This window comes from Artemia sp. Qi Xiang Cuo, chromosome 17 (assembly GCF_049724085.1).
Source record: "Artemia sp. Qi Xiang Cuo chromosome 17, ASM4972408v1, whole genome shotgun sequence".
Classification (NCBI taxonomy): Eukaryota; Metazoa; Arthropoda; class Branchiopoda; order Anostraca; family Artemiidae; genus Artemia; species Artemia sp. Qi Xiang Cuo.
This window is the reverse complement of record NC_142810.1, coordinates 36,611,733-36,634,953: the sequence shown is the minus strand read 5'-3', so window position 1 is coordinate 36,634,953 and position 23,221 is coordinate 36,611,733. Positions and strand designations below refer to the sequence as shown.

The following is a 23,221-nucleotide window of genomic DNA, read 5'->3' as shown; positions in this document are numbered from 1 at the left end:
TCCTAATATCTTTTATGTATCTTACGTGGGTCTTTAAAATAAAATTTGAACGCATCTTACCCCTCTCCTCAGTACGTCCCGTATGACTACTAAATATTTTACCCTCTGCCTTAAATGTCACTACTAAATATTTCCATTCTTCCTGAAAACAAGCTTCTCTACCTCCTAAAATATATTTACTTTCCTTACCTAACTGGCGCTCCTTTCTAAACACTAAGAGTACTCTTTTATTAACTCTCAATTCATTTCTTTCTTAATAAATAATCATGTAATAAATTTAATAGCTTCTAAACTGAAGCTACAGCTAAAGATATATATTCTGTTTAAAGTCCCCCCCCCCCTATCTTATATTGTATATCCTTCCTAGACAAATTTATAACAACACTTATCAATAATTTTGTTTTCTTATAAATTTCTACTGAAATAACTACAATCACTATTGAAATCTATCACTATCACTATCATTATCACACGCCTAAGCTGACAGAGAAATGATTTCTGTATAAATTCTTATAAAATCGTAACCTATAAGCAACAGAAAATTTTGGTATTAGAAAGAAAAGGAAAACAGAGCAAGCACAAAGATGTCTGACTGCTATAGCTAATAAACTGAATAGTGATAATAAAGTACGTAAACTTTTTGTAGAAATCATAAAGGGCTTTGATTTAATTAACCATGATTTGATTTCTTCATGGAATCTTTAGGAATGTTGTTCATTTCTTGAAGAATTTGCATCTGATAGAAGCCGATGTGCAATGTTACATGATCACTCATCAAATAGCGCATTCCCATTGGGATCAGTCCTTGCTGCTTTATTTTTAGTTGCTTGTCAACCAAATTGGGGTAATAATTTCCGTGCTGTTGATATGGGGAAACATTTGGCCGATATATTTAATTGCTGATGGTAGCACAGTGCTGGTGTCCACTAAAACCGTACCTTTATTAGAAACAAGGTTGATTAATTCCCTACAACTTAGACGCAAATTCTAGGCTAGGGGTGAATAAGTTATATCTGAATACTAGTAATTCAATGCTTATAGTAGTTGCCAGAACTGTAAATTACTATTTTTAGATTTTAGGAATACAAGTGAGAAAAGGCAAGCTACCGAGATGTGTGTCTTTTAGCTATAAAGGATTTACCCATCTTTTAGCTTCAAGCATCAGATCGTAAAAGTCAGTGTAAAATTGCCTATAAATTTGAGAATTATGAAAAAACTAGAATAGTCCTTGCCTTTAAGCGTATTGACAACCCTGTATTTTTTGCTTATACCCCTAGACATCTTTTATTGTTGCAGAATTCGATTAGGTAAGTTTCCTACGACAAATAAAGCAGTAGAATGCATTAAAAAAGATGGCTCTCTTCTGGTCCATGCAATTCCTACACGGGTTTTATGCAGCAAAAATGGAAAAAGTCTAGCATCTGCTCTTCTTTCCTCAAGATACGTTTTTGCGTTTCTCAAAATTATGTTTGGAGAGCTGCATTTGTTTTCTTACACAAAAGGGCTCTCTCTTGTATGTAGTCTGGTAAGTATGTCCTGTTTTGTTTCACACGAGGGGGATCAAATCTAAACATTGAATGTTTTGTTGGGGGGATGGTAAGGGGATTCAATGTTTTATGTTTTTTATGTATTTTATGCTAGCCCTCACAAAAGAGTACATGCTCCAATTTTTTGCTTTTTTATGCCTGTCGTTGGGATAATTGCCGTACCTTTCTAATAAGAGCCTTTTTTTCAAACCTTAGCTCTCTCACCGGGAAAACATCTGCAGGCTCTTTGAATGAGTATGCTAACAGAGATGGAAAGGGCAAAACATACCCACAACGTTGTCTAGGCCCTTAAGCTTTCTAACGCATAGGATGCTTTCAGCACTTCAAGAACAAATATTTCTGGATCAAAACTTGGTTTAATTAAAAGGAAAAAGGCACATAAAAGGTTCAACATTTCATATATACTTTTTAGACAGCATAAATACAACATTTTGAAGCACATAATTATTTCGTTTAGCACAACAAATTTAATTACATTTTGTGACCAACAAGGATTTTTCCCAATACACCCCCAAAAACCTCACCCCGTCCCACTCCAGATAAAAAATTAAACTTAGTTAATTATAGATAAGCATATATTTTTTTTCAAACAATTAGCTTCAAGTTTCTGATAAAAGGACCAAGATGGTCATTCGATTTACTACATTAGGCTAGAAGTTAGACGAGTAATTTTTATTGGTTGAAAATCTTACCTTATTCAAATTTTTTGTACAAAGGGTTGTATTTTTTATTTTCAAGACGTAGGTCGCGATTAAAAAATTGCAAAAAACTATTTTCCTAAAGTAAACCATAGAAAAGTTTAAGAAATAGTTTCCTTTGTTTTACTTGACATAACTTTAATCAGCTATTAGTTCTAAAAAAAGGTTATCGAAGGTACCAAAACATATAATTTTAGAGATTTGTGTAAAGACAGAGTTAAAACTCCATCTCTAGAAAACAGGGTGTTTTGCATTCAAGTGTAATTTTTTTCATGTTGAAAACAGTATGAACACTACGATTCCGAATATCTATCTGATTTTATTCTAATAAAATATGTTTCTTTAATATGTATTGTGACGTCTAATTATTTACTAGGAATGTTTCGCTGTTGGGTTTTTATAATTGGTCATTGAATGGCACACTAATTGACAGCTTTGAATAATCTGTGATTTTCCATTATTTTAATTGGAATGGTCAAACTTTAAGATAAGTTTAAACAATACCATTCTCAATGACGAACACAGGCACGGTAAAAGGAAGTCGTAAGCTCTAAAAGAGGGTGACATCACCTCTTATGTCGTTACTGAGATCCTAATTGAAGATTGTATTGAAAGAGGAACATACGACACTTTTAGATATTGAAACTGATTCACGCACATTTAGGAGTAACTTTAATTAGACTTACAGAGAGTTGCTCCGAGGTCAATTTGAGTATGTCCACAAAACAATTCATAGGAAGATTAAAATAAATCATAATGAATATTTATTGCTGTTCTCGATTTTGATACAGAACTAAATTGGGAGGAAACACCTGACGTAAACGTTTTAGCGTTTTACTTTTGTATGATTAATATCATCAGTAACTCCAAGCCAACTACTTCTGAAAACAATCATCTGACGTTATGCAAGGGGTTCCCAAACCCTGAAGCAAATGTTTCTCCACTGTAAAACTAGAATCAGTTAATTTCATTAAAACTGCATTTGGATTTTACTGGGACTTTCGGTATGTCTACCCTGTTTTGTCTGAAGATTGGGGCACAGAATTGAATTTTAATTTTTAGTTGTTCTTTTTTTTTGGGGGGGGGGATGGAGGGTCGAGGGGAAATGTGATGCGAAAGAAAGATTTATAATTTTTTGTCTGGGGGGTCGAGTTGAAAAGTTTGAAAGTTTTTTGTGAGGGGGAGGGGAGGGGGTAAAGGAACTTCGAATTTTAATTTCGGGAGAACACGTTAAAATATGTTTTCTAGAGTCCTTAGTTTACACCAGTTTACTTAAAGGGTTGAACGGGGAAAAAACTATTAAGTACATTTTGACTAGACTTGGTCAAGCCGCCTTCTGAAAAAAACACGTAGAGTTCAACGACGAATTCCCTTTTTTGTTACTGCTTATTTAAAGAAATGCTCGTGTGAAATTAAAAATATGCATCTTTCGCTCCATTGAAGGCAAAATGAGTGAAATAAGGTGGTACATGCTCCAAATATTTTTATATGTCGCTCAAGGGGGGCAACAATAAGCTCTTATTATTTAAATTATTAATAAATCTTGTAGAGTATTAATGAATTTTATGAATAAGAGAAGAACTTCTATTTCTTTTAGTGCTGATTTCAGGAACTGTCGCTTAAACAAATTTTGAGACAAACTTATACTTTTTGAAAAAAAGGAGGGGGGGGGGGTGAACTAACCCTTAACAAACCGATGTTTTAAAACTTCAGAAAAATTGAAAATCGTCTCATTCAAATGCGTGCTTTGATTGAAGAGTTGTTCATCCCTAGGTCACTCAATTTTTTCTTATCAACCGTAACTGGACCTTTTTTTAAAATTTAAACCGCAAATTTCGCAAGAGCAAAATTCGATAAGCTTCGCCATGAAAAATGGGAATTAAAGTCTATGGCAGCATCTATTGGCAAAATAATAGGGAACAGATGTAAATTATAGAGGACTCAGAGCCCCAAGAACGAGTAAACAGAAAATTACCATTAAAAAAAGGATAGCAAATTAGTAATTACATTGCAAAATTCGAAATAACCATACAGTACGTACAATTATGTTTTTTATAACTACAAGAACATTTAAAGATCAGAAGTTTCACGTAGCTGTAATTCTACATGAAATGAAAACAAAAATTAGGGGGTAAAACTAGTAAATTAAGACAGTGAAAAAACATTGAATATATATATATATATATATATATATATATATATATATATATATATATATATATATATATATATATATATATATATATATATATATATATATATATATATATATATATATATATATATATATATATATATATATATATATATATATATATATATATATATATATTTGTTGCATGGTTTCATGTTTTCCTTTTGTTGCATGGTGTCTAGTTTTTTTTTATTGTTGTAGTTAATTGCGTTGTGCTGTATTTGCTCTAGATTATTTGCTTTTTCTTTTTTTTCCGTGTGCAAAGGCTTCCTCACGTAAGACAGAAATATTTGGGGTTTTTATGTATTTGTTTCAGTGTGTAATTCAAAGATTTTAGCCTTCATTATATGTTTTAATTATGAACACAAAGGCAGTGAGGTCTATAAAATTATTTACTTCTCGTATTTAACCCATTTCGGACATTATCTTGCTAGATCACGCCGACTCTAAACTAGCAACAATACCAACAAAATTCTTACCTTGTATTAATAAGCTAACTCTTTTTAACATTGCTGCAAAATTGTTTTGAATTTTGAAATTGATTAGTAAGTTAAAATCGGTTTTAAATTTAACTTTTCCTAAGTTAATTTTCAACATGTCAAGCTTTAAAATGTTTGAGCGACAAAATTTCTACCATCAAGCAAAAAGAATTTTTTTAGAATAAACAAGAAAATGGCGCAGCAAGTGGAAAAAATGGATAGAAGAATTAAAAATTCTAGGGAATTTAGTCAAAAACCAACTAAATTTGGATTGAAGTACTGGTACATTTAAGAGGACGTTTAATGAACTTATAATCGTACGTATGAAATAAAAAAAGATTAGTCGTCGCAACTAGTTTAGAAGGAGAATGACTCGCTAAGATTACCATTCTCGACAACTGAGGGTACAAAAAGGATACAAAATGAGACACCCTCAAAAATAAATAATCTTTCGCAAAAATGCACTGTATGTTAGGTAAGACGCAAATTGACAAATATAAAATTGCAAAGCACGAAACCAAATGATGCTTCTAAAATGTTCTTAAGGCAACAGAAAAGCCAAAACAGGGGTCTGAAGGATTTTGGGGAAATTTTGTAAAGGATTTAAATACGCAAAAATCCAGACAAAATTGAAGTATGAAAAATAGTATTGGTAACTAAAAAGAGTGAAAACTGGCACTAATGTTGACAAAACAAAGTAGGCCATCTAGTATTAGGCGTTTCTTGGCATTCTTAACTGTAATAATAATGCAAAATTAGAAAAATTGGCAAAATTAGTTTAGCAATAATTCAATTGCTTAAAAAAGCACAATTACAAGGCTTAAAAAAAAAAAAAAAAAAAAAAAAAAAAACAAGAGACCCCAAATGATAAATGGCACCGGTGTTTTTAATTTTTTTATATTAGCACTAGTTTAAACTTTTATAATTCGCCCTGTCTCGTTGATATGGAGCATAACAATGTGCCTTGTTTTTACTACAGATTACATATAAATGTAGTCTATGTAAGGTGATTTTTGAGCTAGAGCTATACAAAATTTTCAGGCCATATTTTGACTTTTCCTCCTTGCCAACCCTTTATGAAGTAGCTAGAGCAAAAGGGGGCTACTGCTTTCTACACTGGAAAAAGAGCATACTCATAGTAAAGTACGATAATATTTTCAGAAAATAAATTCCAGAAAAAAAACCTTTCAGTTTTGGGCATGAACACATTCTCCTTGACAATATAAAAAAAAAATAAAAAAAAAATACAATAACAAATTATATTTTTGAGACCCCTAGGTCTTAAATAATAATGTGAATGCCTTCACTTGTTGCGAAGAATTATACATCCTATTTTACAGAGAGCAAAGTTCAAAGCTGCAACTTAATACGGACTAATATTTTCACATACAACGGGGGCTTCTATCCCCTATCTTCTTCCATTTTTAATTCCGGGGTATAATATGACTTAACTGAAAACACAAATTCTTTAGGATAAATACCATTTGTTTAGAAGTCAGAACCCGAATAGTGTAGATTACTTCTAGTGTTGTGTTTTAAGAGAATTTTGTTAGAAACAAATTCCAGAGAAATAACAGCAGTTTCATTTTGAGAGTCGTTTGCAAAAATAATCACAACGCATTAGTACAATTTCATTTGCAATTTCTTCACTGACACACCGCAATTTGTTTCAAACAACGTTTTAAAATAAATAAAAATACAAAACCAATAACAAATAAGAACATAATACAAATGTTAACATAATTCATGAAAGTACAAAATCTTTAACAAACAGTATACAGAATTCCACAAATCAAAATAACAGACTATAATAATGAGTGGCAATACACAACAAAGACAGATAGGAATAGAACACATCTTTGGTATTGTTAAAAAACACGTTCTTCTAACTAAAATTTGTTCTTAAACAGTGAAGCCAGGAATTCTGAAAAATATCTAAAAATTTAGCCCATCAGTGTTATTGGAAGCCGAGTAGCAGGTAAGCTTGTTGCAAAGATTAATTAACAGAACTTTATACAGATAAGGATAATTGATATTTACCCTCAAGAAGTTTTAAACCATAGAACCACTGCCCACGAAGGTTTTTCAAATGCTATGAGGGTTATTACCCACGGTTTTGACTATTCACTGTATGGACTAAAGGGGAATATGCGAGACAAACCGTACTTTTAGTAAATACAAGTTCAAGTCTTGAATATCCAATGGAAAGTGCTTATGAGACCACACAGTGAAAATTATCACGAATACAGACTGAAAAAGCTGAATACCGACTGAATTACAAATAATAGTTCAAAAAGGGATAAATCTTTTTATTAGACGGTGAAAAACAACGATAACAATTCTGGATATTTCGATCACATACATAGAAACCGTTATCAGCACACATCTGCTGACGGCAGTCGTTGTATATGTGATCGAAATATACAGAATTTTTATCAGTTTTTCACTGTCTAATATGTATCCCTATTTGAAATGTTATTTAGCGTTATGGAAACGAGGTGTGGTCTTCAAAAATACCTAATTCATAGATTGTTTTAAGACCGTAGGGGTAAAGGTTTGAATTTGGCTCCAAAAGCTCTCGCCGGTAACTTTATTTACTAACAAATTGAATTCACTGTTAAATCTAGCTGACTCTCACTAGCTCGGTAATATTGGTTTGAAAGCTTTCCGCTTGTTACGAATAACAGAGAAAAACTTTACTAGCCAATTCGCAAATATTGTTTCTAATACCATATACACATCAAACAATGCGCATAAGTTGTTCAGTTAAAAAAAATTCCCTGCTGGCTTACCTGTGTGAATTACTATTAAAAACATATCCTTGTTGAATATCTACAAATATCGAAAAAAAAAATGGCAAATCAAATTAGAAAATAGTTAACATGAAAATCCTTAAGAACATTCCATATCTTTAGTTTCTGGTGATACTTTTGTTATTAGAGGGAGCTTTGACGACAGGAACGATGCAACTTATTTATGAACATATTCACTGTAAAAAGGCAACAAAGCAAAGTAAAAACTAATCAAACTAAAATTAATTTTTTGGAATAAATTAAATAATAGACTCGATTTGCTCTGACCTACAAAGTAAACTTGAGTATTTATATTTTTGGAAATAGCTATTCATACCTTGGCAGTTTCGAAATAGTTTTTTTGTTCCTTTCGAAAAAGAACAAAACGAAATTGGTTTGAAAGTGGTACCGTAAGTTTTTTTTCAACTATTTATCTTCTGTAAAATTAAAAATGGCCTATAATGTTGACATTTGAGCGTTATTCAAGTGCATTTATTCCTATTGATTGATATGATTGATTAGATAAAATTAAAATTATAAGATATAATTACGCCTCTGTTTCAAGAATTAGATGGATATGGATATTTAATTTGTTACGTTTAAACTTAGTGTTGTTTTGATGCATTCTCTACACTTGTGCAGAATCCTAAAATCGCATAAATAATACGGCAAATACTTCTGTTTGAATATAACCCAATTATCACAATTTTTACACCCATAACCAAAGGTTGTTTCATGTTTCATTATCCTACCTGATAGCGAAGGTAGTGTTTTTAAAATGTTCACCAAAATAGTTCTTTTGTAATTTGACAGGATAATTCTTCAATTTAAAGGCCTTCAGAAGACATTTAGGTGTTATTACATTTTATGCCACATTTATGCGTATATTCCTGAAAGTTTTGGCAAAAAAAACATAAGGCTTTTTTCTGCAGTTTAAACCAAAACTGTTAGCTAACAATTTTCCCAACAAAGTACTTAGGTGACTAGCATTCATTCAACTACAGCATGTAGAAGATCCATTTTGGTGGTCTTTTAGAAAGAGGTTTCCAAATAAATTTTTTTCCTATTTATGTTTGATCTCCGTTGCCTCTAATCTGCTAGAGAAATTTTTCTCCCTTTTTGATGTATTTTCAAAACAGTATAAGATGCACATTTTTGGTTTTGAGTAGGAGAATAATTTGTCAGCTCCAATTTAGCTAATTGTTTCTTCATAAAAACATTGAATGTGACTTTAATTTTAATATAAAATTATGAATCTGTAACTGTGGGCTTTGATAGAGATATGACTGTACCAGTTACGTTTAATTAAAATTGATTTTAAAAGTGCTGCAAAGATATTCAGGGTAGCTGTACCAAAATTGGAGCAGAAGGTGGGAACGCTTCTTTAGAAAATATACTAAGTGTGCTAAAAACAGAAACGCTGTAAAAAAATATTTTGGTGAATTTTGAATCATAGGTAGGTGGACAAGACAACCTCCGACTCATAGCAAAATAAAAAAATTTTATGCTCAAAATCTCTCCCTAAAAAAAAAAAAATCCTTTGGTCCCCTGTTACTGGTAGTTAACTTCGTAATAGCAAAAAATAAATGGTAAACATTTTTAAATTACAAAAAAGAAGGATTTTCTTTTTTACAATGGCCTTGGAAACATCATATAAAACTGAAAGTAAAGTAAATTTGAAAAATATTCCTTTTGTCGAAGAGCTGAGTATTTTCTGCAAAATTATTTGCTAAAATTATTTTCTTACTTGGCTTAACTTTATGTAGCAATGATTGCACAAGAGTTATAAGCGTCTCGTGTTTTTGGCTTTAGCAACTAATTGCCCACAAAAGTCACCGAGTCGTTAACAACGAATAAAGGAGGAGCCAGTTCTGAAATAGGATTTTGACTTTTACCGCTGATTTCGAAATAAGCATTAATCATATAACAAAAAGCAAACGTTCCGACAACCTTACACACACTCAAAAGTTCTTTTATTGGTTTTGTTAATGCAGTTGTCTCTTGGGCAGGTTCTGTGTCTCGGATCGCTTCTATTTTCGGCACCTTTTCAACTGATTTGGAACACGTTTTTCGCCTCCTTTTTCCTTTTTTCTTGCTACTACACGGTTGAACTTCACAACTTTCATTTTGGGCATAGTTTGATGAAGTTTCGGATAATTCATCCGGTTTAATTGGCACTGATGCATTTAATATTGCACTTCGATCCATATTTCGTTGTAAAATAGTATCATATTTCTCAAAATCTTCAGAAGTTTCAACTTTGTTCTGTTCTTTCTTAATTTGTACTTTTGCAGATTCATAGGAGCCACTTCCTTCTTTATTCTTTTTCATATTTGTACTTTTGGCTTTATCGTTTCTCCCTGGAAGAGTCAGACTTTTTATATGATCTTTAGAGCTTGGGATTTCATTTTTTCTCTGAGAATCAGGAAATACGTGATAGCTAGTTTCAACCCCTCGTGATCTCATTTTCGGGGTGGATGACTCTGCAACTTGAATCTCATGGCATTCTTCTAGAAGATTACCTTCCCCTTTCAAGTCCCAGTTGATACAAGATGCCTCTCCAGAACGTTGATGAGAAGAAAGGCCAGCAGAAGAAGAAGATGGTAACAGCAGTGATTCCTCTTCTTCAGTTCCTTGAGTAGTAGAGAAATGATCAGTTTGGGAAAAATCTGTGCTATTGTTAGTAGTGCTCTGCCCAGTGACTACCTAAAATGAAGCAACATTCATAGTTCATGCAATGTTAACCAATAATAGCACCAATCTTGTACCAAAAATTAGTAAACAAAACTAAAAAGTTAAGCTATGGGTTTAGACACAATTATTTTTGACATTTTCCATAAAGCAATACTGTTAAGCTGGGGATTCTTTGTGTTAATATAAAGCTGTTTATTACAAATGTACCGTGCAAAGTTACATAACAAAACATCGCATAAATAATAAATTAAATTATTTATTTAAATCGCTTAGTTTTCGGAATTAAAAATTTGATCCTTCAGCCACTATAAAAGATGATGAACCATATACACAGCACAGGAGGAGGAGGGAGAGGTGAAATCAGCGGTACCCCTCCATCTCCCTCACCTAATCCCCCCACTCCTAAAAATAATATGAATCACAAAACATTGGAAATGACGAGGAAACTCGTTGAAAACCTGGACATTTCATGTAAATATGAAAGAGCAGGATCTACATGAATCTCTCCATGGGTAGAAGCGCTAGTTTCCATAAAAACTATGCCAAATTAAAAAAAAAGATTCAATAAAACAAATGCTGAGCTATGAACGATCGATAATTAAGATTTAGTGACAAAATTTTTCTTTAGGCATAGTTTTTTAGTCGAGCAGCTAAAACATATCTCCACCCACATTCTATTCTCCGACACCATCTTCTTAAGCAAGAGAGCTGTAACAAAGAACTCTTGCCCTAGGAGAAACGGCTCTAGAAAGGAACGTCTGAAAAAGAAATAGGATTCACCCCTCCCCCACCAAGAAAGCCAAATCTGAACAGTTGAATAGTTCACAATTTGTTTTCCTACTCTTTCATTAAGGGGGTCTTTCCCATTTTCCCTTTCCTGAATTCGGTATGTTATGATTTTAACGATATATTTCACAATTTCCCACAGTTCCGGAAAAATATACAGTTTTACTGTTTTAACGAATTGTCGATACAACTAAAATAAACTAAACCACTGCAATTGAAGCTAGCGATCCATGCTCATAAACCAAGATAGCAAGCTAATATAAACAATTTGGCTACAGGATTTACCTTGGGAGCGTGGTGCTCTAAAAAGGTGCAATTTCATGCCAGTATCCGAAAATTTTTACAATCTTAGACTGTTTCTAAAAAAAAAACGATTCAATATACATGTGTGTGCGTGGGGAAGAGGGGTCAACGAGTAGTTCTCGGACAGATTTTACCCTTCCTCCTTTTGTATCAATTACGACAGCATCCATTTAAATCAAAAGAAGTAGGGGATGATCTTCTTATTTGCAAAAAATCATGCTACTATCATGCACGTTTTGTATTAAGAAAAAAAAGAAAAGCGAATTTGCAAGAAATTAATTAGTAGTAAGCTCCAATGCTGTTAGTACTCCAATGCTTGGTGGGGTAGAACTATACTCTAAGATTACTCGAGAAGAGATTGGACCAGCCAAATACGCAGTAGTTTGTTTCGGAGGCAAAAATAGCGATGCTGGGGCCAAATAAAAAAAATATATATATTGTGAATTATTTTGAACATAAGGAAAATAATGAGGAAAATCATAAGAATCCATGATCACCCATAGGCTGAATTCCAGGGGGGGGGCTTACTTGGTCTAATTGACACTTTTAATACTGTATAATAGAAATCTCAAAAAAAAAAAAAAAAAAAAATAAGGCAGCATCATTCAGCCAGGAGGGGCTGGTGCCTTGTACTGCTCCCCCCCCCCCCCAACCTATGGGCGCCCATGTAAAAATACCAAGTTATTTGAGGAAGTCGGCGAAGATACCCCCCGCGTACGTGTCTGGACTAGAATGCTCTTCAACCCACAAGGGACCGTGCAATCTAACCTCTATTTACAAAATATATAGAAACATATTTATGCAATATATCTTATTACGTATATTTTAACGCTATGGCTTACTGCAACGTTCCCAAATAATAGATAGTTAAATCTCAATGTTTAAAATATTATTTTTAGGCATACAAGATAATCGCCACACAATTCTACCGAAAGAGGTTTTAGCCAACTTTTGACAGCATTTCGAGCTTCTAGTTATTATCAAATCGCCCTCATAGACGCAAGTCACTTTTTTCATCAACAGTAAAATCAACAAATTATTGTGACTCGTATCCAGGACATCCAGGATAGAGAAAAAAAAAATATTTGAAATGTTTAAAAAATTCCATCCCCCATTTCTTGCTACTGATCGATTATAATTATTCATATAGTCATTTGCACAAAAAATGAACTGAAAAAATAATTATTTGACAATCATGAATGTTCTTTTGGTTATCTCTAAGTATTAGCTCTTTAGATTCAGCGTCAACACCATCGTCGTCAATAATTATCTATCGGCAACACCAACTTGATTGTGCCTGACCAGGGATGCAAGGAACATGGTCCACTGAAAAAACTGATTGTCTTTTGCAACATATGAAGATATGATGTACATTCACGTAATTTCAGCATTGACATATGATTATAACATTTTATTTACTTATTTATCTTCTGAAACGTGATTTGTGTTAATTTTGTTGTAATTGAACTCGCGATCCATCGTTTGTGATGCATCTTAAGAAAGAAAAAAGTTGTATCTTACGAGTATCTTATAATCGACTTGATATTTGGCAAAATATATTAAAACTATGTCATATGGGTAAAACTTTGTGTTCCGTTTCTAGGATGATGTTTAACATAGAATTACACAATTCCAGAATTGTTTATGCTATGGCTCTCTATATCTACAAAATCTATGTTTAAATTAACTTTGAAGTTGCTTTGAATGTCCTTGGGGCATGCGCACTGCTTACGGATGGTCCTACTGGTCATCTGTGTTATGGCAGGTTTACAACACCATCGAATTACAATACCAGAATACAAGCCTGATACAATACCTGGCTGGCCTCGACCGAGTCCGTTGATTTTGAATTGAAGTTATCAAGTACTTTGCAGTAGGTTGCACAGGTTGCATCAAGACATGGCTAATTGTAGACAGAGAAAAGCCAAGACAGATAGTGCAAGTAATTGAGAGGCAAATGTTTGAATGGCTGGGGCACGGCTAAATGGTGGGAGTATGCATATACTCTTGCTTCCTACAAAGTTTGGTCTAGTTTGGAAACCATTTCTGGCAGGTGTCGTTATGACAAGCATTTTGGAACCCACCTTCCTTTCCCCTGTAAATATCGGATTAAATCCGAACACCCAAAAGGCAAACCTAGGATACTAAATTTTACTTCCTGCAGTTTTGCTGACACCTGACAATCCCTAATGGTAGATCTACTAACAACAAGAATTTAGGGTAACATAACCCCCTCCCCCTAAAAGAGGTCGACTCATATCAACAGCTCTTACGACGGGGAGGGGGGAATGGGCCGGGCCGGACTTTTTCAAGGGCGGGGACGCCTATAAAAAGTACAAGAGCATGCAATTCAGGCCACTACTTTAAACTTTTTCAGGAGGACTATGTGATGGAGTCACCTATCTTTCCCTGGGTATACTGCACTGACTCTGGGTTGCGTACTAGCCAAATTTTACTTTATTGCAACTGCCAGTAATAATATTAGTACATTTATATAAATATTTACACTAGTTGAACTATTAGTAATAGTTAAAATTCATTTACAAATAATTTATATATGCATTAGGCAACCATGTCAAGTTGTCAACCGAAGACGATGGTGCGTATTTCTGTTTTATTCATTTTTTTTTTGGCAATCTGTGATTTTAAAAAAATTAGTTCTCGGTTGGGGTTCTATTCAGTCGACAATTCCAAATAACAGTTTTCTTAGTCTTCGTGTTTTTTTTTTATATTTCAAGTAGCAAGACATGTTGGAGTTATATAACACCTAGCTACTTGAGCTAACTGTCACATAATAAATACTTTCTAAGACCAGACTGACTATACATGACATATGAAGCTAAGAGAGGAAAGGAAATAATAAATGAAAAATAAAAACAAAAAAAGGGTGAGAAAAAGAGGATTTTGTCAGCCAGTGGCAAAAAATGAAGACGAAAAACAAGCAAATATTTTGACAAGGACCTCCGCCAAGTCGTCTTGTTTAGCACTGAGGACGACTTGGCGGAGGTCCTTGTCGAAATATTTGCTTGTTTTTCGTCTTCATGTTTTGCCACTGGCTGACAAAATCCTCGTTTTCTCACCCTTTTTTGGTTTTATTTTTCATTTATTACTTCCTTTCCACTCTTAGCTTCATATGTCACATAATAACCCATGAATGAAAAAAAAAACTGTACAAAAAATGGCTCTTTACCTTCCTTTCTTCTATGTCTGGTGAAACATCTCTTGTTGTCAAACTGGAATCAATATCAGACTGGATTCCTGACGATACATCATCAAAATCTCCACTTAGCCGAAACTCCTCATCTAATGACAATTCATTTGATTGCACAAAATTTGGCCTTATTCGCTCATCTATTCGACGCGGATCAGGTGGAGTCGTGAGTATTGTCAGGAGCTAAAAAAAAAAAAAAAAAATTAAAATGAATAAGGCCACTAGAACCAGGATTACTACTGTCTTGGATCACTAGAACCATTAATAGTGCAGACACCAGTGGACAAAAAGACGCACATTTTCAGATTACCATGACACACCTGTTTCACTGGACTGAAAAACGCTTTCTAGTCACATCAAAAAATCTGATTACGACTATACTTGGGATAAGGTTCTTCCGAGGGGTGCTTGACCCTTACAAGAGACCTGACCTCTAGCAGGTTTCGTTTGCACTTTTGCCAGATTCACGGTGCTACCTGTTAAAAAGCTCATACAAGGCTTGCACTTCTAAGAAGAAGAATAAGAAAGCACTAACTATAAATTAAGTCATTACCACCTTCAGTTAAAAGCCTGACTGGCCACACCCTCACAAAGAGTATTGAACTCGACTTGTACACCAGGATTATCCAGTTCTTGGTCCAAATAGCTACTACAGGGTATATAAATTGGAATTACTTGCAATAGTTTAACACGCCGCATATAGAAGGGGAAAAAGGAAGAGGGTTAAATAGTTTAACTGAGAGTCTATAATTGAAAGCAAAATAAGAAGAACAAGTTTTCTAATTCATTGAAAGAAAATTGTAATGGAAATGATTGAATCTTTGGATAGAGCATTGAATTCTGAATCAAATGGTATGATTACTTTTTAGCTATTTCTTTACTCAGTGAAAGTAACTATTACCAATTCCTGAACTCCCCTACTAGTCTTATTTCTTTTAATATTCCTCCACGTTAGAAATTTTAGTTTTATTTCAATTTGAAATAGTACCAATATTGGATAAAGTTCTAGTCAATAGTTTATTTGAAGGGTATCAGAGTTAGGTAGGTAAATAAAACTTTCAGGAATGAAACCAGGCCCTAAGATATACCTTGAGAAGGTATTTTCAAGCTACTATCTCTCCCTAGCTCTTATTTCTAGAGCTTGAAATATTGCATAGAAGATAGTAGGCCAAATAGAAAAACAGGTTATCTAAATTTGGCAAAATTCAAAATGGCGCTTCCGACAAGAGCATCTAAACTCGATGAATCTAATAGTTCAAGTTCAGTACAAGACATCGTCTGGACATTATAAATATACAGAGACATTACACATGAAGGAAATGCAAGAAGTTCCAGAAGAAATGCGTTCAAAATTTAGTTCCATGTTTTTCAACGTCATGCAGGGGCGGATCCAGGATTTTTTTTAGCAGGAGACGCATAATAGTTTGTTCCGATAAATTTGCATTAAAAAAAGCCATCAATTTAAAGGGAACCTCAACAATTTTGCGTCGTAGGTAGGTAGTGGAAATGGTAAATGTATTCCAAAATCTGATAAGCGTCAAAGTATTGCTATCTGTTGAAATTAAAATGATCTAAAAATATTGATACAAAAATAGTAAGTAATAAAAACCATCCCGCCATAAAAAAAATAAAAAGCTATTCACCGTCTACAAAAAAACTATCATTCAAATTTAATATGGTATTTAATAGCCCCAAATCCACTACTACATTAGGGAGAGGTGCGCGCCTCCTGCGCCCCCACCTGGATCCGCCAGTGACGTCATGTGCGACGTCTTGTGAATGAACCTTGTCAGGGGCGGATCTAGAGTAAAATCTTGACGGAGGCCGAACGTGACAAGGGTGCCAATGAGCAATCTCTTAGGGGGGAGGGCAATGTGACAAAGGTGCCAATAATTGATCAGATTGACAAATTTATTCTAAGAAAAGTGAAAAAAGAAAAAAAAAACAGGGAAAGAAGGCGCCAGAAAAAATCTTGGTGGCAAGGTCCCCCTGGCCCCCCACCTGTATCCATCAGTAAACCTTCTTGTACTTTATCATGCCCGTGAGTTAAAGCCTAAACCTAGAAGATTCAATCAGAGATTTAGCCATGTATTTCTCCGGAGAATCTTGCGGAGATGGCAATTATATAGTACTTATTGTATCAGTGACATAAATGGAAATTGGTGATTTAGTTAGTTTGGTTGCCCGTGATTACTACTTAGGAGTCATCCCAGCTTTAAAGCGGATTTTGTCTAGGGTTGATTTCTCCACTACATGTTTTAGCTCCATTTAGCGTGCCTATTCTTATCACACCCCGTGGGAGTTATAAATCTCTTAGATATCAAGCTATCGTTAACTACACTTTCTGATCTAGCATCTAGCTTCTCTCTTCCTCGTAAAATATGGAGCAAAAATTTGCTCCATATTTGCTAAGGAGCAAATTACTCAGTAATTTTTATTTCAACATGAACACTTCTTTTAAAAATATTTGATATGGTTGGCCACCTTTAATTATACGAGTATGTAAGGTCTGATGGTACATGTCGGTTATTGGAAACACACCCAAACAGTGAAGTTAGGTCAATCCTAAGGAGAATAACAAAACATGATAATAAAATAATGCTTTAGAAACAAAATTATAGAAACCTAACCTAACCTAACGTAATCTAACCTAACCCCCACCCCTAATGTGCAGTATATTGCCCAAATTGTACAAGTCCAATGCATTCTGTCTGAGTCCAATGCATTGTAATATCCGTCACTTGATTTTGTAGCTATGAAACCGGTTTTCTGAGATGTAACCTAGCGTAATTCTTGAATGTGTTTCCAATAACCGACGAGTACCGGTCTGACAATCATACCTACAAAGCTTAAGCGTAACACGTTCCCAAAAGTATTGACTTCCATGAGCATCAACAGGAAATTTCCCTAGGAAGGGGGATATGTGCGGCCCTGACCTTTGCTTTGACCCAGATTTACTGGAAGTATTTGTAATCTTCCTCTTTAGATACACTTTTTAATCTATTGTTTCCCATGGGGGGGGGGGTTACATCCCTGGTGGTGCCATGAACATACTTTTTTCATTTAACCGAAACTTCTCAAATATATTAAGCAAAATGTCTTACATTCTGCTTCTTTTCTAGGGAGAAAACAGCTTTCTGCTTACGTTAAATCCGAACGACTATTTTAATTTGCCTTATTACTCAAAACCCCTATGCCTTCCCAAGGCCAGAACATAAATTGCACTTTACTGAAAAAAATATAAATGTTTTTTCTTTTATAACTTACAATGCAAATTCATTTGTATTTTTTTCAGTAAAGTGCAAATTATGTTCTGGTCATGGGCAGGCATAGGGGTTTTGAGCCTAACTTATGTTAATTTCTGCTTGTTTTGAGTTTGACTCGGTTATTTATTGTAATTTCTGTTCGTTTTGGATTTCATTTATTTATCGATGCTGATTTGTGGTAGTTTCACGCTTGGTAGATTATTTCATTTTATTTTTGCTCATTTTTTGTTTAATGGAGTTCTTTACTTTTTTTGAAAAACGTATTTTGTCAGAAAGTTTTTTTTAATTAATTTCTTTTCGTTTTATATTGACATAGTCTTTTTAGGGAAAAAGAAAACACTACTTTAAATCTTTTCGTTTTTTTTAAGAATTTATAGTCTAGCCTGCTATTTGTATGCTGGAGAAAAATTTTCAGCAATTTTTAACAAAATACACCCTTTCAAAAACCTGGACACAAATAGTAGTGTTTAATGTAGTTTCATACCTCCTCTAGTTGCCCTGAAATGGCAAAACTTGATACCATTCGCAAAAAAATCTGTTTACTTTCTTTGATAGCTTGGATACACTTACGCTATTTTGATTTGGTTAAATTTTAAGAGCAGAAGTAGCCCCGAAAGCTTGGATATAATACCCTCAGTCGTTCTTGGGATACTACTGAGATGCCTTATTGGGAATTAGCATTAACACAGTGTATTTTGATTTAATCTTAAGGCAACATTAAGTTTTTAAACATAAAGGCAAATGGGAGGGTGGGCGTGGGAGGGGGATTAGTTTCCCTCCAATCACTTTCGACTATTAAAAAGGGAATCAGCCCTTTCTATTTTCAATCGAATGAGCCCTTTTCGAAGTTCCTACGACAACTCCGTCGATACGAAGTGCCCTGGTCTAAACAACAACAACAAAAAAAAAAAATAATACATTGTACCCACATCGATCTTTACTATAAAAATGTCAAGCCTTCCAATAACTTTCGACTGATAAAAAGGGCAATAGGCCTTTCGATTTCCAATTGGATGACCCATCTTTGAGTTTCTACAATAACATTTTTTACAATCGCATTATATGCCACCAGGGCATAAATTACAACCCTTACTCTAGGGGCTATTAGGGTGGTGGTCATCATCAAAAACATAATTTCAAGAACTTTACACTAAGTTTAGCAAAATCGTTATCTCAAAATTTTGATTGGATGTTTCTGGGAAAATGGTGGGCGTGTAATTAGTCACTCTCTAATTACTTTCAACTATTAAGAAGGTCACTAGCCCTTTCAATTTCCAATCAAATGAGCCCTTTTGAAGTTTCTACGACAACACTTCCAATAAAAACCTTATATGCCTTCAGGGCATAACTTACAACCCTTGCCCTGAGAGCTGGGGGGGGGGGGGGGTGTCATCCTCAAAGACATAATTTCCAGAACTTTCTGCAACGTTGAACAAAATTTCTATCTGAAAATTTTGATTGGATGTGTTTGGGGGAATGGTGGGCGTTAGAGGGGGGTTAGTTACCCTCCAATCACTTTCAACTATTAAAAAGGGCACTTCCCCTCTCAATATACAATTGAATGAGCCCCTTTTGAAGTTTTTACGACAAATCTATCTATAAAAACCTTATATACCCCAGGGCATAACTTACAGCCTTTGCCCTGGGGGCTCTTAGGGGGTTTGTCATCCTTAAATAGATAATTTCCAGAACTTTCAACTACGTTGAACAAAATGGTTATCTCTAAACTTTGATTGGATGTGTTTGGGGAAACAGTGGGCGTGATAGGGGGGTTATTTACTCTCCACTCACTTTCGACTATTAAAAAGGGCAATTTCAATTTCTAATCAAATGAGGCTTTTTTGAAATTTCTACAAAAACTGTCTATATAAACCTTATATGCCCCCAGGGCATAACAACCCTTGCACTGAGGGTTTTGATGTGGTTATCATCCTAAAAGACCCAAGTTCCAGAACTATCGACTACGTTGAACAAAATAGATATCTCAAAATTTTACTTGACTGTGTTTGGGGAAATGGAAGGCGATAGAGGGGGGTTAGTTGCCCTTCAACCACTTTCGACTATTAAAAAGGGCACTAGCCATTTCAATTTCCAATCAAATGAGCCCTTTTTTAAATTTCTACGACGATGCGTCCTTTAAAAACCTTGTATGCCCCCAGGGTATAACATACAACTCTTGCCCTGAGGGCTGTGAGGGAGTGTCCTCCTCAAAAACATAATTTCTATCTGGAAATCAACTACGCTGAACAAAATGGCTATCAAAAAATTTTGATTGGATGTGTTTGGGTAAAAGGAGGGCGTGAGAGGGGTGTTAGTTGCCCTCAAATAACTGTCGACTATTAAAAAAGGAACTAGACCTTTAAATTTCGAATCGAATGAGCCCTTTTTAAATGTTCTACGACAAAGATTTCAATAAAAACTTATATGCCCCCAGGGCATAACTTATAACCCTCGCCCTGAAAACTGTGGGGGGATTGTCCTGCTCAAAGGTATAATTTCCGGAACTTCAAACTGCGTGGAACAAAATGGCTATCCAAAATTTTGATTGGATGTGTTTGGGGACATGGTGGGCGTGGACGGGGTGTTAGTTGTCTTCCAATTACTTTCGACTATTAAAAAGGGCACTAGCCCTTTGAACTTCCAATCAAATGAGCCTTTTTTGAAGTTTCTACGACAACGCCTTCTATAATAACCTTATATACCCCCAGGGCATAACTTACAACCCTTGCCCTTAAGGCTGTGGGGGAGTGTCCTCCTCAAAACATAATTTCTATCTGGAAATCAACTACCCTGAACAAATTGGATATCTCGAAATTTTGATTGGATGTGTTTCGGAAAATGGTGGGCGTGGAAGAGGTGTTAGTCGCCTTCCAGTCCCTTTCGACTGTTAAAAAGGGCACAAGCCGCTCCAATTTCCAATTGAATGATTCCTTTTCGAAGTTTCTACGACAATGTCTTCGATACGAAGTGCCCTGCTCTAAAGGAAAAAATAATAATAAATAATACATTGTGCCAACATCGTTCTTATATGCCCCCAGAGCATAACTTAAAACCCTTGCCCCTAGGGTTGTGGGGCCTCCTCAAAAACATAATTTCTATCTGGAAATCAACTACGCTGAACAAAATGGCTATTTCAAATTTTGATTGGATGTGTTTCGGGAAATGGTGGGCGTGGAAGGGCTGTTAGTTGCCTTCCAATCACTTGAAAGGCAATTCGGAGGAAGGACTGTTGGAGGGGATGGGTTGTCATCCTCAAAGACATAATTTCCAGATGTTTCAACTAGGCTACATTGAACAAAATGGCTATCTCAAATTCTGATTGAAATGTGTTTGGGGAAATGGTGGGCGTGGAAGGGTTGTTAGTTGCCCTACATTCGCTTTTGACTATTAAAAGGGCCCTAGCCCTTTCAATTTCCAATCGAATGAGCCCTTTTCGAAGTTTCTACGACAAACCCTTTGATACAAAGTGCCCTGGTCTAAACAAATAATAAAAATAATAATAATACATTGTGCCCACATCGCTCTTATCAACACTTTTGAAGTTGGTTTTCAAACACCGACATATTTAACGCCTTTAGACTCTGTAGTTTTGACAAGTAAAGCATTTTCAAAGTAGTTGGTTCAAAGTAAAGCATTGAAACTAAGATTAAGAAAATCAAAGAAGAAATTCTAGTGCTGGGCGTTATTGAGAAAGGCTGTAAGTGTTGAACAAAGGCTGTAAGCCTTATACTTCCCAATTATAAAAAATTAAAAAAAAGAAAAGAAAAAAAAAACATGCATTCCTTCTGGGAGGAAATTACAATATTAAACATTTCTTATTATAGTGGCTTCAGATATCAGCTCAACGGTACTCAGGTTTGCTCATTTTCACGGCGTGTTTTTATGGAGACTGTCCTCTTTTTAAGTTGTTTTCCTATTTCCTATTTTTATAATTATACCAACTTTCTTATGTATTAATAAATTGGGATATTTACGTCAAACTCGAACTAAATACATAGTTGGAATAAAGAGCTTATTCTTTGATGTAATGTCATCAATATTTAGATTCTTATGCTTTCGTTACTGATAAGGATCGAGATTTATCTACCATTCATTACTACAAAGAATTTGATTTTTTTTACTCCAACCAAGTCATATAGAAAAAATATTTGTGGAGAACTGGAAAAGGGTCACTCCATCATAATTTAGAACTCAAGTTGCCCCTATTAAGGGCCAAAACCTATTGGCTGGCAGCCAACCATGGCCCAACACACACTTTTCCCTTGATTTTCCCACCTCTGCTCTCTTTCCTTTGGTTCCCTCAAATTACTTTATAGTCCCTGATTTCCAGACGGGGGGGCCAACCCTAACCCCCCCCCCCCCCTGAGGGTGCCCATGCACAAGCTGACGCATTAATTAACGCTAGTAGCGAAGCTAAATGTAGCAGAGGTGGGCAACCCTGGCAAAATCATTTGGTGAAGTCGTCGGATCGCAAAATGACTGCTGTCAAAAAATTAATGATGAAATCTTTTTCTGCTGCCTGGAAGAATTACGTGCTCTCTGGCTCTCATATTTGTTGCCAAGATGCTTCTTTTGTATGATAGGTCCAAACCACAGTATTTAGTTGAGGGACCAGAGCAGTGGTCTTATCAAAGGAACCAAAGGAATAATATATATTACAATCTGTCTGATATTTCAGCTTAGACTTCACTCACGACAATTTTTCAAAGTTAAAACAAATATATAAGAAATCGACACCATTTGAGTGTTTTTTTTTTCAAAGCCAAGGTTTATAATTAAGGATGCCAGCTGTGGCACGCAGAATAAAAGCGCTCAAAAGCAAAAAAAAATTATGCTCAAAAGCAAACAAAAACAAAAGATTATGCAAAGTAAGAGTTTTAGATCATAATATCAGTTTTTCGTCGGAATTGCGGTTGGCATAAATTCTGTTTCTTGAAGTGGTTGTGGCCTTTGAAAAACATAATGTCTTACCTCAAGCTGCCCGACGTGTCTTATTGGTGTAGAGCCTATAATTTCTGACCCCCGATTTTTTTTATGATTTTTGGTGAAATGTTGCTGATTTTTTGGGTTAAACGTTGGTGATTTTATTTTTGGGTTGTGATGTCAACCCTGCCCCTATATCTTTGTTATCTCTCTCTATCTCTGTCTACCACTATCTCTGTCTTTTGATATAGCGTGCGCTTCTTTTTTGTAAAATCTATGAAATGGATATTTAGATTTAGATGAAGACACAAAAACACTCTATCTCGAG

The 23,221-nt window shown here is 34.8% G+C and overlaps 1 protein-coding gene across 2 annotated transcripts in view; it reads right to left on the bottom strand.

Annotated features, from left to right (window-relative positions):
* Window positions 1-4,598: 4,598 nt before the first annotated feature.
* The window catches only part of Cen (cerebellar degeneration-related protein 2-like), a 189,297-nt gene continuing 170,674 nt past the window's right edge, over window positions 4,599-23,221 (bottom strand). For both annotated transcript variants that reach the window (XM_089103345.1, XM_089103344.1), the window contains exons 8-9: window positions 14,684-14,887; window positions 4,599-10,416 (exon numbers count right to left, since the gene is read on the bottom strand). In XM_089103345.1, coding sequence (XP_088959471.1) covers window positions 9,526-10,416; window positions 14,684-14,887 — 1,095 coding nt within the window. In that variant the 3' untranslated portion in view covers window positions 4,599-9,525. The remainder of the gene's footprint in view (window positions 10,417-14,683; window positions 14,888-23,221) is intronic.